The 16,977-nt window shown below is 44.7% G+C and overlaps 1 protein-coding gene across 1 annotated transcript; it reads right to left on the bottom strand.

Moving 5' to 3' along the window:
* Positions 1-1,049: 1,049 nt before the first annotated feature.
* Positions 1,050-16,731, bottom strand: MMD2 (monocyte to macrophage differentiation associated 2). Its single transcript, XM_029577326.1, has 7 exons — positions 16,706-16,731; positions 15,847-15,928; positions 7,595-7,755; positions 5,668-5,742; positions 2,954-3,055; positions 1,847-1,916; positions 1,050-1,401 (listed from the first exon to the last, which is right to left on the bottom strand). The coding sequence occupies exons 1-7, from the start codon at positions 16,729-16,731 to the stop codon at positions 1,192-1,194; spliced, it is 726 nt and encodes a 241-aa protein (XP_029433186.1). The 3' UTR covers positions 1,050-1,191.
* Positions 16,732-16,977: the final 246 nt, after the last annotated feature.

The following is a 16,977-nucleotide window of genomic DNA, read 5'->3' as shown; positions in this document are numbered from 1 at the left end:
ATGGTCACCGAGATGAGCTCAACGTCTAGTGACCTCTAACTCCACAGCTCTATGGGCTTCCTCTTCTAGACCCTTCCACTGCAAAAAAAAATATTCCCAAAAGGAGATTACTGCATTTTGCAATCTTAAAATAATTTGCCTGTAATTAATTTCTCTGATGGATGATAGTACAGTATAGTGGTTGGAGCATGGGGCTATGGACCTTGAGGATCCCCCGTCTCCACCACTTACTGTCTGACCCTCAGCAAATCTCCCCCACGCCTGCTGCCGAGTGGCAAAAGACAACCGGGCAATTTAACCCCAGCTATCTTTAGCCCAGTTTTCAGCTGCGCCTAACCGGTTAAGCTATCCTAAATCTAGCCAGATAAAGTCTGTCCAGCCAGGTTTAGGACAGCCATTTGCACAATTGGAATCGTCTGGTTCAGTTTATCACTGAAAACGCAAGCTGACCGGCAATATCTAAAACCCACTCCTGAGATGATCAGCTAATTCTGTGCACTCTGTGAATTTGGGAGGACAAATTTAGTCGGTCAGTGGGAGGAGAGATGTAGTTGGGTGAATCTTTTATAAACCGTCCCTCAATTTCATTGGGCCCATGCGTTTTATGCTGAGAACTCATGGTGCTAGATAGTAAATGTTTTTTTTTTATTTTAATTTTTTTCTTTGTTCTTTTAAAAAAACATCTGACATATTTCTGAGGCAGATGATTTGAAATACATTTAATTTGGAACACATCCCTGAATTCTTACTTGTGAGACCCCATGGGACCTCTTTGGCTTGTCAACAAAGTCTTCCCACAGACCACTGTTTTTTTTATTCTGGAAAGGGGTCTTATTAATGTACGTATTCTTTTTTTTTTTTTTTCTAAAAAGTATCATATTTTCATTATTGTACAAAACATCTGCATTAGGAAAAAAAAACACTCAATAAAATGAAAGATAAAAAGTCTTAAAAAGACCCCAGAAAAATGCAAATATTTCAAGTACATTTCTTGGGTACAAAGTGCCACCCCTTGCAAGTTAATGATGAAAAGGAAGACTCCTTTCTCCCAGAAAGAATAAAAAAAAACAAACCAAAAATGGAATTAAAATGCGATTTGTTCTCAAATGGAGAACAACGTCCAGTAGAAAAATCTCCCATTTTGGAGGGCTTCAAATGTGTTGTATTCACCATGAAACCTTAAGGCGCATCTCATTTGGATATTTTGACCTCCGGTGTGTGCTCACTGGGTCTGTACAGGTACCTCCAGATGGCATAGTAGTGGATGCCAGCTCCAATGGCCACAAAGAGGTGCCATATCGCGTGAGCAAAAGGTACGCGCCCGTCGCTCTTAAAGAAGACCATGCCCAAACAGTAGAAAAATCCTCCAACGAACAGCTCGAGGAGGCCCTCTCGATTTGTCTGTCATGACATACAAGAAGAAACACAAGTCATGTGAACCTTGAACCATGCAACCGCCCTGAGAGGAAAACTTGTGAACATCCAACATGCTTCCTCTGGCAATGGCAGCTACCATTATCGGCGGCAATGCTGCGATTCTGCATCAAGAAGCCACAATGGTTTGCAAGATGCCTTGAAATATCGAAAGAGCTTGTGCACTAATTTAGGTTTGCTAATATAAGGCTCCATTTACTGGGCATTTTCCCCACAGACCCAAAAATGGAAGAGAACATCTACTAAACAGGCCCCAGAAAATGCAATCGTGATAGAGGATTCTTGCATAAGAAGTAGTCCTGACAACACCATGTGGTGTGCGTTTTCCCTTCCTCTGCAGCTAGTGAGGACACTCTCTCCCCACATTTTGTAATGCTCTCTGGGCTTTAGTTTGGCTGGTTTGTTCACTTACCATGGAGAGGATCACCAGGGCTGGGAAGAACCCCATGACGACATAACACACCAGCTCCACAAGCTTGTACCTGAGACAGAGAAAAAGAGGATGGCAGCAAACTCCAACTGAAATCCAACTCTCTGCAGGTCAGAAAGCGTTCACCACTCTGGTGGAAATAACCAAAAAAAGGGAGCCTTTTCCAGGAGAATCACATATTCCCAGTTGAGGCAGTAGCCAGCACACAGCAACAGAAAGGGATTCACTGGTGATGGAACGGCTCTACTGTCTCTATCTATATCCCCTTTCGGTTTATTTCAATTCGTCTTCATTCAACCTTTCTATAGCATTTTCTTTTTCCAAGTTCTTCCCTTCCATAAACTTAAACGTCTTTGAGACGGTAAAATGGACTAATTCCCTAGAGTTTCTTAAAGGCAGTTTCTCCTGCTCTGATCCTTTCCGCTTGCCTGTCTGAGTGTGTGCATTCATGTTTATATTTCTGTAGGTATTTATCAATGTATTTCTTTTGTACAGATGGTGTACTGAGCACTAAAACTGGTGAAAACCTGCAAACATACAGTTCATTTCTTTTCCCCAGGGGAGAATGTCTGTTGTTCTGCTCCAGTCCTGTTAGGTGTGACCACTATATGTAAGTGTTTGTGTGTGTTTTGCATGCATTTGAACAAGTGTCTTACATGTATGCGTGTACTGTGGGGTAATTTGTAACTTGATGCATAAGTTGGCCAGCAAATGCGTACTTAATGTCCACTTTGAAAATGATCCCAACAAATCTACCCGCATGCCCTTAGACCTGCTAAAATGTGCGCAGAATTTGTTCGTGACAGTTTTAACACAGACCTTTGAAATCCAGAAGGTCCAAACCCCTCTCCTTCCCTGACCCGGGAATGCCTCAGTCCAGGGAAATATATACACACACACACAGGATATGTGCACCCATGTTTACCTGCATATCAGGAGGGCAATTCTGTAACAGGCCACGTCTGCACGTAAAACATTCTGCCTTTGAAAAGGACCCGCAGGCTGTGCACTTATGTGGCCAGCACATTGCGAGAGATTCTGTACATGTGTGCTGTATGTTTGAATGGTGGATAAAGTGCTGGAACCCACCGCTCATGGAAGAAGAAAACGTAGATTGTTCCAATGGACGCCATGATCCAAATGACCCAACGCATGTGGGCAGCCCAGGGACCCAGCTCCCGTAGATTCAACCTAGCAACAGCAAAAATGTCGGGAAAAGTAAGGATCAAAACAAAATCCAGAGATGCAGCAATCCGGTTATTTAAAATGAAGAAAAACGTGGCAATGGAGACACAGACCCTTAACATCCCCTTTCAATGCAGTAACCTTAAAATCAGAGGAAGAAAATGCACAGTCAGAATATAATTATAATAAGGAAGCTGATTAAAAGAGGACCAGACAACGTAGTTGGGTAGAAGTGACAAATAAATCTTTAAAAATGCAAGATGTGAGGGCTATGGAGGGTTCTGAATATTTGCCCCTTTACACGTTCTTAGCCTTACAAAAAGATATTCTCTCTGCTTCCTTGTTTTTGCCTGACTAATTTGGGGGCCAATTTACTAAAGCATGTTAATGGTAATGCAAACATTAACATCTGTTAAAAGCACTTCCTAAATTAGGTTGTGTTAGTGTTAATACAAAATCTATGATAATGAGGCAATGAGATGCATAGGTATATAAAATAGCTCAATATCAATTTGCGCAGCAAAAAAGTATGGACATTTAAACATAGAGAGCCCAACTTTCAAACCTGTCCTTGATACAACATTTCCACGCGTAATGCTAATATTTTATAAACTGTCTGGGGGTGAGCTCCATAGTTTATAAAATAGCACGTATTTCTGCTATGAAAGTACGCACAAATATTTTTTATGCACTAAAAGGCATACTTTCTTTGTATATATTTTATGCGCAAAATAATTGTGACACTGCGTATACCAGTTTGAAAATAATTATTTGCGTTGAGTACTTGGACTCACCAGTTCAATATGTCTGCTGGTTCAACAAATCCTTCTCCAGTTCACCTTGCCCCTCTAGCACTTCACCCTAACCCCCCCCCAGTACATCCACGCCTCCCATCCAAACTCTGCAGATAACAAACAAGTCCGATTTCACTTGTGCAAGTCAATCAGCAGGTGTAAAAGTGCACTAATAAGTTTGCTAATATATACATCTTACAAAATAGCACCTACCTCAAGTATTTCTGAAACCCACCTCATAACTCTCCTAAATCACCTCTTTTTTCCCCTGGGTAAATTAGTCACGCAAAACCGAAAATACAGGCATATTCTCGAGGGATATAAAATGGCATATATGCATGTACATGCTATTTATGTGCATATATAGTAAGCTATTTTTACATGTGAAGCCTCTTTGAAGTCATTGCAGACGCATTAACACAAAAGTACACCTCAAAGAAGTGACTATCTACATTAACGTGCAATTTTTCATGTGCATATTTTACCATTTTTGCATGCTTCATTTGCATTTAACCCGCGTTTATCCATGTTAACAGCCGATGTTAACGCAGCCTAGCGCATTGGTTCCTTTATTCCTAATGAGCCAATATGGAAGTCTTCCTTCTCATAAATATATTTCTGTTTTTATGGTACTGGGAATGTACACAGTTCTTTGAAAGCCAAATCAGCCAAATCACACGTATAGTTGGAGGTTCCTGTCCCAAAGAGTTTACTAATTATGCCTACGCATTGGGTGGGGGGAGGGGCTTCCTGAAGGTCACACACTGAGTAGTGGAAGGGGGGATGATCTGGTGTTTCCAGTTTTTGTATTGTCATGTAAGGATGTACATTTATTTAAAACGACATCGAAAAGGCCAATGACATTTATTGTTTTGTTCTGTGTCGTTTATAGTCTGAAATGACTTAATAAAAAAACAGATGTTTGTTTCGTTTCTGTATTTTAGCATATGCTAAAGCAATTTAGAGCCCGTTAAAATGCAAAAAAAAATGCAAAAAAAAAGTAAAAAAGAAAACCATGTATAGTATACCCCTTTTGTCATGCTGTGAGCACTGCTGGCCCACGGGGTTGTTTCTTTCTGTAATTCTCACAGGGCTGGCGTGCTGGTTAGGGCGAATCCAGCACTATCAGCAGCCCAGATCGCCGGAGCTGGCAGTAGCAGACTGAAAAAAGCTGAAGTACTTTTCATGCATGAGGTTAGCAATGCAGGCGTTCAAACCGACCTGCAGTTTCCTGAGCAGGAATCACTCACGCAATGCTTTACGGATAGGAGGAAATTCTATTGGAGTCCTACCCTGCAGTCCTCAAGGGAGCTAAAGCTAACAGGACCCCCACTGTGAGCATTTATTAAATGCCACTCATGGAGATTTACAATAAAGAGCTTAATCCAGATATATTGGATAAAAACACCCCATTCCCCAAAAACATATAACACAGTAGGAAATTCTGTCCTATTGAGAACAACCACAAGACTGAGGATTCTCCTGGTCCCAACTCCAGCCCTACAAAGTAGAGATGTGAATCGTTTTTCTACCGAATTGAAATATCGTACGATATTTCTAAATTCGTTATATATCGGATAAAAAAAGAAATGATCACTTTTCCCCCCGAATTTTCGTAAAAATCGTTTTTTGGGTTAGTGCGCGCGCTAACAAAAAAAAACAACGTTTATTTTTGTTATTTTTTGTTACTTTTTCCCCCGCGGCCAGACGAACCCGAAAGCGGGAACGATTGGGCACCCGATTCACATCCCTACTACAAAGTCCCCCCCCTCCAACAAACCTCCAAATATTCAAGAGCAGGTCTCCTGGGCAATGTGAACTCACCAGGGGGCATACGAGGCTGCGATAAAGAAATAGATGGCCATCCTGTCGAACATGTGTAAGCAGTGCTCCATTGTCCTGCAGACAAACAGACGGAAAGAACAGCGGTGAGGAAGCTTCCTGAAACAGGACCTGTCTGATCAACCCCCTGGGGAGAATATTTTCAGTAAAACCCAATGCCCTCTCCAGGAGAAATAGCTCATCATCATTATCATTGAAACTCTGAAATTAATTTTAAAGAGGAGAAAACAGGTCAGCCCTGTCGCTTAAGGGTAAGAAAATGAAGGTCTGAGTTCAGGATCTCCAAAGGATGAAACATATATTTTTCTTGTATTTATAGTGTGGGGCATTGGGCATACTGGATGCCACATTAAAAAAAAAAGATATAATAAATCAGCATGCTTATCTGATAATCATTCTGTCTCCTGCCTCAAACAGATTCCAGTTAAATAGGAAATATGGACCCCAGGCAGGGCTGCAAAATTCCTAAGTACATTCAGTAAGGCTACTTAGGCTTTCAAATACTTGCGATCAAATTTAAAATGCTAGGAAGTAATCTTTGGCAACAAGGATCAGAATGGATGCCGTGGGAATATGTGGTTCACCAGGCCTTGCAGCTCGGCACTTGAGTCATGTAATAACTCCACATTACCCCTGATACCACCGATCGGGATCAACCCTTGGACACTTAAGAGTCCCAACATGCACAACACAGGTGTCACCTGCACCTGTGCATGTGCCCCTGTCCTGGTATCCTCCTATCTCCCAAATGGATTTCCATGTGCCTCTGGGTAAGGACCCTGCCCACAAGCTATTCCCTGATGATTTCTGGGGTCACTGCAACTTTACAACAAACTGAGATTACAGAGTTCACAGGAAGGCATTCACAGAACACTTACTAAAAACCTTGAGATCATAGTCACTTACTTGGGTGACTAATAAGTCACAAATACAGAGCTAATAAACTGAAGAGTTTATTATTAAAAGGTAAAATAATGAACATAAGATTAAACAAACTGCAATATAACAGGCAGGGGAAAAGGGATCTTCATAGTAATACTAACTATTACACTTAAATTAACTTCTCTACAGAGTTAAACACTTTATCTTTTTCAGTCAGATATGAGGGTTCTGTGTAGCGTTTTCCTATCAGCATACAGTTGTGTCTCTCAGCTGAAATGGTGATGTTTAGTTATCACTGTGCTTTCTCTCACAGCAGGATGTCAGCAGCTCATTCTGCCTTAGGGATTATCCCTGTTGGCTTCAGCTACTAGTGCTGTAAAACATTGTACTGTTATGCTGCCACTTGCTGCTTAACATAAAATCAGTAGAAAATAAAGAGTCTTAAAAGGGAAAGAAATTTTACAAGGTAAAAAATTAATGGCATTTACAGATGAAACCTCTGTTTCACTACAGCACCTTTTAGCTTTCCTAACCTCAGGGCAGGAAATGTAAAGTTGCCCCAAAAAATACAGCCACCAATAACTAGTAATCAGAAAAGCATAAATTCTTGGTATACTTGGTATACAACAGGTTCTGAATCAATCACACTTTCCCATGAAAAATGCTCGGGGTGTGGTCTAGCATAAACGTCCCTGGTTATCTGGTGCTCCCTACCCCATCGATCCCTCATTTGAGTCGGATATAGATGCACCAGATGAGCATGCGTGAAGGATGGGGAGGGGGACGGTGGTACAGGAGGGAGAAGAGTGAGGGATAGAACACATATTTGAAATGTCCAGGGAGGTACATTTTTAGGGAACAGTTTCAATATTGCATCAGGATGAGATTTCAGAAATCTAACCAAAACCTGGGAAAGTCGTGGTCCATCTTCTGGGAATCCCATGAGGCCTGCAATATAAAGAAACCTCTTTCCCATTCTGCTTCACATCGAGAGGCGACAGGGCCAGGATGCCCGGCCCTCTCTCACCTGAGGTGTCTCTTCTTCCAGGAGATGGTGTGGAAGATGGTAGAAACGATGAAGAGGCCGCAGAGGCCAAAGCCATAGATCCAAGCTGAGATGGTCTCCCACTGGTCATCCGACAGAAGGTAGAGGATGGAGGTGCCAAGGATGCTGGGGATGATCCATAACTGGAAGTAAAAGAACAGCATCTCTCACTGCTGCCGGAATTTCATTTCATTAGGAAGCTCAGTTCTCTTTTGTTGCTTATAAAACTTGTACAAGAGAGGGGGAAAAGATAAAAAGAGAGAATGGAGGGAGAAAAATGCTAAGACCAACGCTGTTTGTGTACGAATATACAAAGATGTTTTTTTTTTTTTTTGCAGTAATAATTTGTACTGATTTTATCTGCCCCAGAAGGTTAAAAGGCCATGCCAAGATGTGAACCTGTGAACGTCAGATCTCCCTGTGAGTTACAGATAATTCTAGCAGCAGAGCTGTCCCAGGGAGGGGAAGGAGAGATGGATAGGAAGGGAAGAGAAAGAAGAACCAGAGAGATGGAAGAATGAGACGAATGATAAAGGAAAGGTGGGAAATCCGACCTATAAAAGAGGAAACGAGATAAGCAGGCGTGAGGAGGTGCTGAAAACGTGAGAGCAGTACAGAGAGGGAAGAGGAAAGAAAAGGAATGGAAAAGGCAATAAATAAAGAGGGCTTGACCCCTTTCACCTCAGCCCCTGCCTCATTTCCCAAGGGACTCGCACGTGGAGCCAGCAGTTTTATACATGGGAAGGATTACCTGGGAAGGTTGTGCGCGTGAATGTGCGCACAAAAGCTCTTCCGCTCGCACATTTACGTGCACCACGGAGAGGAGCTCCGGGTGGGGGAGGGGGACAGGATCTACGTGCACACTTTTGATTTCCGTAAGTACGCGCAGAAGTTGCACAAGCGCAAATCTACGCCCCCACTCCTGCTCCCGAGCGGGCGTAACTTTCTGCGTGCGCACCGGCGTGCGCGCCCACACAGGTTTTCAAGGCAAATTTATATGCGGGTGCAACGCGCTCGCAGCCTTTAGCCCTCGCGGGCTGTTTGAGAACGACCCTCCAAGGAGGCGGTTCTGAAGGGCGCGCAAGACGCCGCGCGCGCAGTCCGCAGGCGCACGCCTGGCGGGCGGCTCATCTGGAAAGGGAAGACTACCCTGAAGCTTCTCTTCGAAAATTACCTACGAGGCAGGTGCGTGCAAAGTGGCCTGCGGAGACTCGCGTCTGTGATTTCGGCAGGCGGCAGATCGGGGGTAAAAATGAAGCATTTGTATGTTTGAAAATACGAACGTGCATGCAGCGTTTCCCTCCCCTCACCGAAACACTCCCCCCCCGCGGCATACGTCTGCATTCTGTGAAACCCGCATGCATTTTATTCCCCCCCATTATTCTGAGAGGGGCAGCTTACGCCTAGAGCAATCCACCCGGGAGAACGGCTCTGAAAATTGCTCTCTCCGTTACCCTTCAGGGCCTGCTTGCAAACTTGTTCTCCCATTCTGATGCCTACGGGGGAGAAGCTCGGGTAAATCTCTGTCCCTAACCTTCCCAGCTTAGCGGCTGAGTTCGCCCTCGCGCTGCACTCGCCAGGGAGTTTCCCTGCTGCGCTGCGCACCCAGGCCCTGCTCTGCCTTTTCAGTTTCTGAGTCTCTCTCTGCCCTTAGGAGCAGCTGCATGTCTTAGCTAGATTTCTCAGGCTACATGTCTGCTCGGAGGCGGCACAGCTATGGCTTGACCCACGCATTTAACTTCACTTGTGCCACTCAAGCCAGCAGAGCATCACCCAGAACCTTATACGTCCCATGCAAAAAAATATATATATATAAATAAAATTATAATAATTTCATTGGGTATTCTTAATCTACCAGATGAGTTGAGTATGTAAAAACTGGCCCAACATGCTTCTTTTACCCTGAAAACAGTGCATCCTCTCAGGACTCATCACGTTCTCGCGTTTCTCAGACTGAGCTGATATGGCAGGATATACAGTAAAAAACTGCCTTTAAATTAGGGTCTTTTGTTTTCAAAAGATATTACTGTGCATGAGTGGCCAACATTTTAGGAGGGACAAAAATCAGCATGGGCATGTCAGTCTGATCAGCAGCTCCTGAATGCACCTGTCAAGGCTTGGAGCCTTGAAAAAATAAAATCACAGCTTTCCGCTATGGTTTGTCATCTCAGGAGAGAGGCGAGGCACGGGCGAGGGGGCGATATGGGGGCCTTATCACAGAGCGACTCATCTCCGCTACAAAAGCTGTGCTCTCTTGGGTTGTGGAAGGCCAGGGCAACATCACCGTGCAATTAAACTAAAAATTGTTTTGCTTTCAAGAATTCATGCAACATTTTAATGAGCATTCCAGTTAATATAAAAAGATTTATTTTAGTTAACATAAATGTTAAGAACATAGGAACATGCCATGCTGGGTCAGAACAAGGATACATCAAGCCCAGCATCCTGTTTCCAACAGTGGCCAATCCAGGCCATAAGAACCTGGCAAGTACCCAAAAACTAAGTCTATTCCATGTAACCATTGCTAATGGCAGTGGCTATTCTCTAAGTGAACTTAATAGCAGGTAACGGACCTCTCCTCCAAGAACTTATCCAATCCTTTTTTAAACACAGCTACACTAACTGCACTAACCACATCCTCTGGCAACAAATTCCAGAGTTTAATTGTGCGTTGAGTGAAAAAGAACTTTCTCCCATTTAGTTTCATTTATGACTTCTGCGAATGTTTCACTTCGGCACGAGTCCACTTACAGGGTCATCTTATAACTGTGCATCACGTTCCCCTTTCACACGCAGACTTTATCCCAGATCTGCAAGGCGCACCCTGTGCACCACTTTGCCGGGGAAATGTGCGTGTCAATGCCTGAGTGTGTGCGCACAGATTACGTCGCGTAAAGCGACAGCTCCTCCTCAAGGGGAATGCTGAACTCCTGCTCACACACGTAGGTGCAATACTTTTTAAAATCAAAAAGGTATACTAATTTCATCCAGCACCTGCCCCAACGCCTCCCTGCAGTTTGGGTAAAAGGACTCTCATGTCCGGTTTATGCATATACGTTTACCCGCTCTGAGCCCCGGGCTATTTTATAATGGCCATGGATATGCAGAAAACCAGATTTTATAGGCCAAAGTGGCTTTGAAAATCAAATCCTTCAACAGTATGGATTTTTCTTTTCTCTCCTGCTTCCTTGGAATTGTAAGTGTACAACTGACACAGAAGTTAGTTGAAAGGCAAGTAAAGCTTGATTATTTCAGTGAAGTGAAACAGGCTATATGTCATGGGTGACATCGTCTTAGCTGCACTGTACATAGGGAGGGTCATTTTAAAACATCCTACGCAAGTTAGGACTGGCCAAAGCTCATAGGTTACGCCAGCTTTCAAAGCAAACTTCTGCGCATGAGTTCACTTTGGAAAGTACGCCTTTGTGCAGGCAGGGACTCCCCCGTACAAAGTTACGCCTGCTCCGTCCTGCGCGTGTTAATTTACATGCACGCTTTTTAAAATCAGTAGGTATGTGTGCAGATCACAGCTCCGCCCTCCCAGAACACTTATTCTTTGTGCGCATAAATTGAATTTATTAAGTTATTAAGTTCCTGGGGGAAAAGTCCTAACAATTTATTAGCCGGGTAGACTAAAGAAAACCATTGCTCTCCCCGGGAGTGAATGACAGGCGTTAGATCTGCTTTATGGGCTCTGCCAGGTACTTGTGGCCCAGACTGATCAGAGTCGGAGACAGCAGGCTGGGCTCGATGGTTCGACTCAGCATGGCATTTCTGATGTTCTTATGATCACAGTCCTAGTTAAAGGCAGGGGTGTTGTTAGCCTTTAACAAGTTCAGAAAATTAAATGATTAATAGATATTGTAGATTTTAGCTGTGTCACAGAACGTGAGCCCTTGAGCTGTGGTGAGATTGGCGCTGCCCGGCTGGAGACCCCGCTAGGCTCCCACCGACAGTAGGCGGATTCGCTCTGACTGGGGCAGGGTCTTAGGCGTCACCTCTACCAGCCTCTTGCCCTGCAGGTTGAGCCCTTGGGTTCTGAAGCCGGCAGGACTTGGGCGAGAGTCCAGAGACGAGCGAGCAGTCAGCATCAGTAACCAGGCCCAAGATCAGGGTGGGCGGCAGACAACAGAGACGTGGTCCAGGCAGTGACCGGGATCAGGCGGCGGCGGTGTCCAGGTCATGGTTAGGCACGAGAGAGCAATCCGAAGAAGAGGAAGACCAGGACTGGGACAACGCAAGCAGACAGGGCTGGAGCAAGCAGGCTGGAACGAGGCGAACGCAGGGGGCGGGGAAGTACCACGCACTGCAGGCAGCGAGGCACGGCAGAGGGACCTGTTGCTAAGGCGCTAGCTGGGACTGCGACTGGGTTGTGAGCGTCTCCGCCGTACCTGCCCCAGGGCCTATTTGTGTCGGCGCACGGTGCACGCGCGTCCCTAGGGGAACGGTATCTGTGTTGCGATGGCGTCATCCTTGCCGCAGCTGAGGATTGCGGCTTCCCGGGTTGGGTTAGGCTGGTCGCGGAGTCCGGCCTGCCACTGGCCAAACGTTACAGGCTGGAGTGAAACAAATACTTTTGCCTTGGTTTTTTTTTCTGATCGGTGGAAAATTATGCAGTTAAATAATCTTCATTGGGCGAGGCCTACTGGGCACCAATACCCTTTTCAGACTGGGAGCTCCAGAGGACTTTCCGCATTATGGCCCTTTAGCTTCAGTTCTCAATCCCATTAAATAGCTAAAGTGCTCATTAAGCATTGATGCTTTGAAGTAATCAGCCAGTAGGCAAAAGACATTTCTGGTCACAAAAAGACTAAATGACTCATGCATAGAACATTAGAAGACTAATACCTTAACGTTATTATTTATGCACACATACATAATCTTTTGGGGTGGGGAAAACATGTAGATATATTTTGCCGACTTAGCTTGGGGTGAAAGAGATATGGAGGGCATATTGGTGAAGGGCAGAGGAGGCCCAATTCAGCACTAGCACCTACAGCATTTGGAGGGGGAGGGGGGAGTGCACTGCCCCTCCATAGTGCCTCCCAAACTACATGTATTGGCAAACATGGTAATCGTCTGAGCCCCCAGCACCACAAGGGGCCCCTTTGTCATGAAGGCAGAACTTCCAGGTGTCACAGAGTGTGAGCCCTTGGCTGTGGCGTGGTTGATGCAGCCTAGCAGGCGAACCCACTGGGCCCACGTTGACAGCAGGCGGACACGCTCTTACTGGGACTAGGTCTAGGGCTTCAACTCTACCAGTCGCATTCCCCACAGGTTGAGCGCTTGGGTTCCAGGGGCCAACAGGGCTTAGGCGAGGGTTCTGTAGGGAGCGGTCGGACAAGGTTGGGTAAGCAGGCCAAGGTCAGGGCGGACAGCAAGCAAGCAACATGAAGGTCCAGGCAGAAGTCGGGGCAGGCAGAGAATCAGAAGCATAGTCAAAGTCCAAGGTCAAGGTCAAACTGGAAGTCAGGCAGAGACAGACAGACAAGACCAAAGGGACCAAGGCACAGCAGGAGCAGGCAATGTAAAGCAACGATAAGGCAAGGCAGAGTCAAGGCAAGACAAGAGAATCAGGACAAGGCAACAATAAGAACAGTATGCAGCAAGAGGACCTATTCCTAAGGCATTTGCTATAGCATGGCTGGGATTTACAATTGAACTACAAACACATAACCAAAATCAATATGTGTGTAACTTTTAAGCAGATTAAGTTTCATTCTTTTAAAGCTCAGCAAAAGAGTAAAAGTACAATGTTAAAGGTATTCTAGTAACCTAAACTGTTACAATGTGAATTGGAAATGAATCATTACACTTACCAATTAGTACTATTTACAAACTATGTTACCGACCCTCAAATGGCACCTATGGAACTTAAGATACGTTAGCTTCTTTTTATGTGCCTTCATGTAAACCGTTGTGACGGTTCCCACCAAACGACGGTATAGAAAAATGTTAAAATAAAATAAATAAATAAATTTAAATACCCAGCCGCGTGACATCATCACTCTGCGCCGGCAATCGAGGTTCCTGCCGCGAGGCCTTTAGGAGGCGATGCACTGCGCACACACTCGCCTAAGGAGGCCGGGGGAAGAGCTGCATGGCGGCATCCCTGGCCATAATGTTTGGGGTTTAGTGTAGCAGGTCACGGGACCATCCTGCAGTGGGCCAAAATGTTACACCGGGCACCTGATACTGGCCGGACCCACTCCTTAGTTTCTGTCCTGGGCCCTAGTGCATCTAACACTGGCCCTGTTTTAAAATTATACTTTTTTGGGACAAAGTCCACAGGTACTTTTTACTCTTGGATTTTGCCCCCCTAAATTTCCAAAGCAAAAGGACATGCATACATGATTTGCTTTCAAACTTGCCAGGGCTAGAGAGAGCCCACGGTGCTTTGCCTCTGCTTATCCTGCGGTGATTTTTCTTCATGGAAAGCAACTTGCATAGATTTGAAAATGCAGTTTATGTATGTTATTCCCCTGCCCCGGAAAAGTCTCCCCTCATTGCTGCTAAACGTACGGGCACCGTGGAGCAGCCTGCGTGCTTGTCACTGGATTGAGGGAGGGCTGTTTCTCAGCTGGACGATTTAAATGCAGAAATGGCTTGGAGATTTTTCCCTCACAATTTTTCAAATAACAATCCAGGAGAACATAGATGAAGGTAAGTGACATATCTTTCTGAGTGATCAAAAGTGGTGCATTCCGCACCCCACGGAGGGCGATTTCCAGAGGGATATCTGCGAGTTAATCAGCGTTTTATATGCAGCAATGGCCCCGCCCAGTATGCACACAAAGGTACGCATGTCAAATTCCTGTGTAAGCTCACCTGGACTGACTGGGAGATGGTGGAGTTGGCCAGGGGTTTGGACTTGTACGCATACTTTTGGATTTTATCCATGTACATTTTCAAGAAACAATTCTGAGCACATTTTAGCAGGTGTGTGTGGGTAGATTTGGTGGGATAATCCTTAAAGTGGATTAATGCATGCAAACCTGCATTGAAAGCTGGTGTAACTTACATGTGTTTTTTGCCGACTTTCTTGCACGGGCTGTTCAAAGCCTGCCCGTGTTACAAGAATGCTTGACTTTATGGTCTGGTTCTCAGAACTATGCTCATCTTTAGTTTAGAGATACTGTTCATATTTATAAGTAGTACTGAATGTTCTCTGCATATAAGACTCCTTAAGAAATTCACCTGATACAAGGGAACACCATTCACCACTACTAGGGCCCATAATAAACTTCTTCTAGAAACAGACATCTCACTGTAGGACCTAAGACAATGCGAGCACAAGGACAGACATTTGGACAGGAGAGCATACGAGTGCAATTCACCCAATGAGCATCTCGTCTTCCCAACGTTTTCCCCTCTGGAAATGAGTGCAGAGCGTTCCATATCCATGGGTTGGTTCTTCTAGATCTTGTTTTCTTTTTCCCCATTGCCCCTTGAAAATATGTAGTCTCCCTTTGGGGGGTCTGTCCATATTGCATCTCTCTCTCTCTCTCTCTTTACCATTGTATCCTGCCCTTCTAGTCCCAAAAGCCAAACCCGGGGCGGCTAACAGCAAATCAATATATAATATATACAAAGCCGGCCCTTTCTGTAGAACGCAATTTATCGGCAGCCTATGAAGCTGACCATTCTGGAGGCGGGGACCTTACATCACAGTTTCTAGACCTAAATTGTGGAAAAGGAAATTAAATGGAAAATGTTGATGTTTTCATTTTGGGGGGGTAAGAGGTGGGCGTCTTCACCCCCGATTAGAATGCTTCTCCCTCCCCTCGGATATATTGACTTGTTCTGTCTATAATTTCTGACTACATGGATTAATTTCCCTGCTCCAAGTGAAAAAAAATTGACACTTCATAAAAAATGGATTAGAACAGAGGCAGGTGCCTGTTATTTGATCAGAGGGCTCTCTTGTTCACAGTCTCGGTGTCTGAGCACCTGAAGCCCCGTGTTCTTGATTCTTTCATTCAAACAGCCACGGAGAGGGTTTCACAGATAAGAAACCACGGGCGCACATGCAGATTCACACTTGATTATTTCTCTAAAACCCGCAAAAAAAACAGATTGGGCAATAGTGGATGAGCCTTTAAGAGAGCTACCCTTAGCTCTGACCTGTCAGGTCTTTAAAGTCGCATGGCGTGCGGTAATGCGCAGTCACATGGTCACCTCACACACACCCCCCCCCCCCTCGTCCCAAACAGACCCGTCCTTGGGAGACTTACAGCATGGGTGGCACAGTTTGCGGCATGCTCGTACTCGGTGGGTTGATACCTTCGGTTGGATGGAACCCGGCTATTCATGAACCTGAAACCCAAAGAAAGAGGCAGAGAGGATGCGTTGAGTCTGAAATAATAGGGGACTGGCCCAGGAGAGAGGAAATGGTGCATTCCGACTTCAGGTCACTGGTGCTAAGCGCACATTCAGAGATCTGTTTTGATAAGGATCCGGCTTGGTAACTGTTGAGTTAAGCCAGCTGGGTCGGCCAGGCACGTTCACAAAGGGCCTCCCTTTAGCTGCATTAGAAAGAGATATTTCCAAGTTACACGTTTAAATCAGCAAAGTGAAATGCAAGTGTAAAATTGCATAATTTTATCCCCATTCCTCCACCTACACAAACAGCAGGTTGAAAGCAGGTAGGCTCTTTTTTTTACCCATGAGAGTGTTAAGCAAGTTTTCAAAGAGAAATTACCAACATAGTTTCTCCTTGAAAGTTCAGTGAATATTACACAGAAGCACATCCCCGTATGCCGTGCACCTCCCCTGGCTTACTAAAAATTGCAACCACCCCCCTTAAAGCTGAAAACATTTAGTAACAGTAAAACTGTGTGTCAAGAGAAGGAAGGAATTTTTTTAATTTAAGTGAAATTTGGTGCAGATGTTGCACAGCAAGACCACCACATGAAGGTACTGAGCAAGACTTGGATAGAACGTTTTATTTTGTTTAATTACTTTCTGCCCCTCAGATTTATCAAACTGAGCCGAGCCTATAATCCGCTTTCAGGCAGGTAAAAGGGGACTCGAAATGTGACTAGTAGGGATTCACAGGCAAAATTTCTCAGTTCAGTTTATTTTTCGACCCGCTTTTTGACTGAATTTTGTTTCTGCATCACTTACAATCTATTTGTAAATGATGCATGCTATTTGCCAAAATGAATAATTCAGATTTCTTTTGGCGGGCTGTTTGGAGTCATCATCCATTCATTTCAGGTAAAACGAACCAAAATATAAAATGGGCTTTTTCAGTTTGTGCTAGCCATGCATGTTAAACAAATTTACATCCTAGTGACTGGAAAATCCAAGCATTTAGCACTTCGCTTCCTCCATGTAGCCCAATATCTGCTGTGTAAAATGTT

This window comes from Rhinatrema bivittatum, chromosome 14, assembly GCF_901001135.1.
Source record: "Rhinatrema bivittatum chromosome 14, aRhiBiv1.1, whole genome shotgun sequence".
NCBI lineage: Eukaryota > Metazoa > Chordata > Amphibia > Gymnophiona > Rhinatrematidae > Rhinatrema > Rhinatrema bivittatum.
Note: the sequence above shows the minus strand (reverse complement) of the source record. Positions and strands in the feature narration are given on the sequence as shown.

Excerpts from the sequence above, each read along its gene's own strand:
- MMD2 (XM_029577326.1), bottom strand. The coding sequence starts at position 16,731 with ATGCAGAAACAAAATTCAGTCAAAAA. Across the intron at positions 5,743-7,594 it reads TGGAAGAAGAGACACCTCAG|GACAATGGAGCACTGCTTAC; the intron begins GTGAGAGAGGGC and ends GTTTGTCTGCAG. Across the intron at positions 1,402-1,846 it reads CCCTGGTGATCCTCTCCATG|ACAAATCGAGAGGGCCTCCT; the intron begins GTAAGTGAACAA and ends ATGTCATGACAG.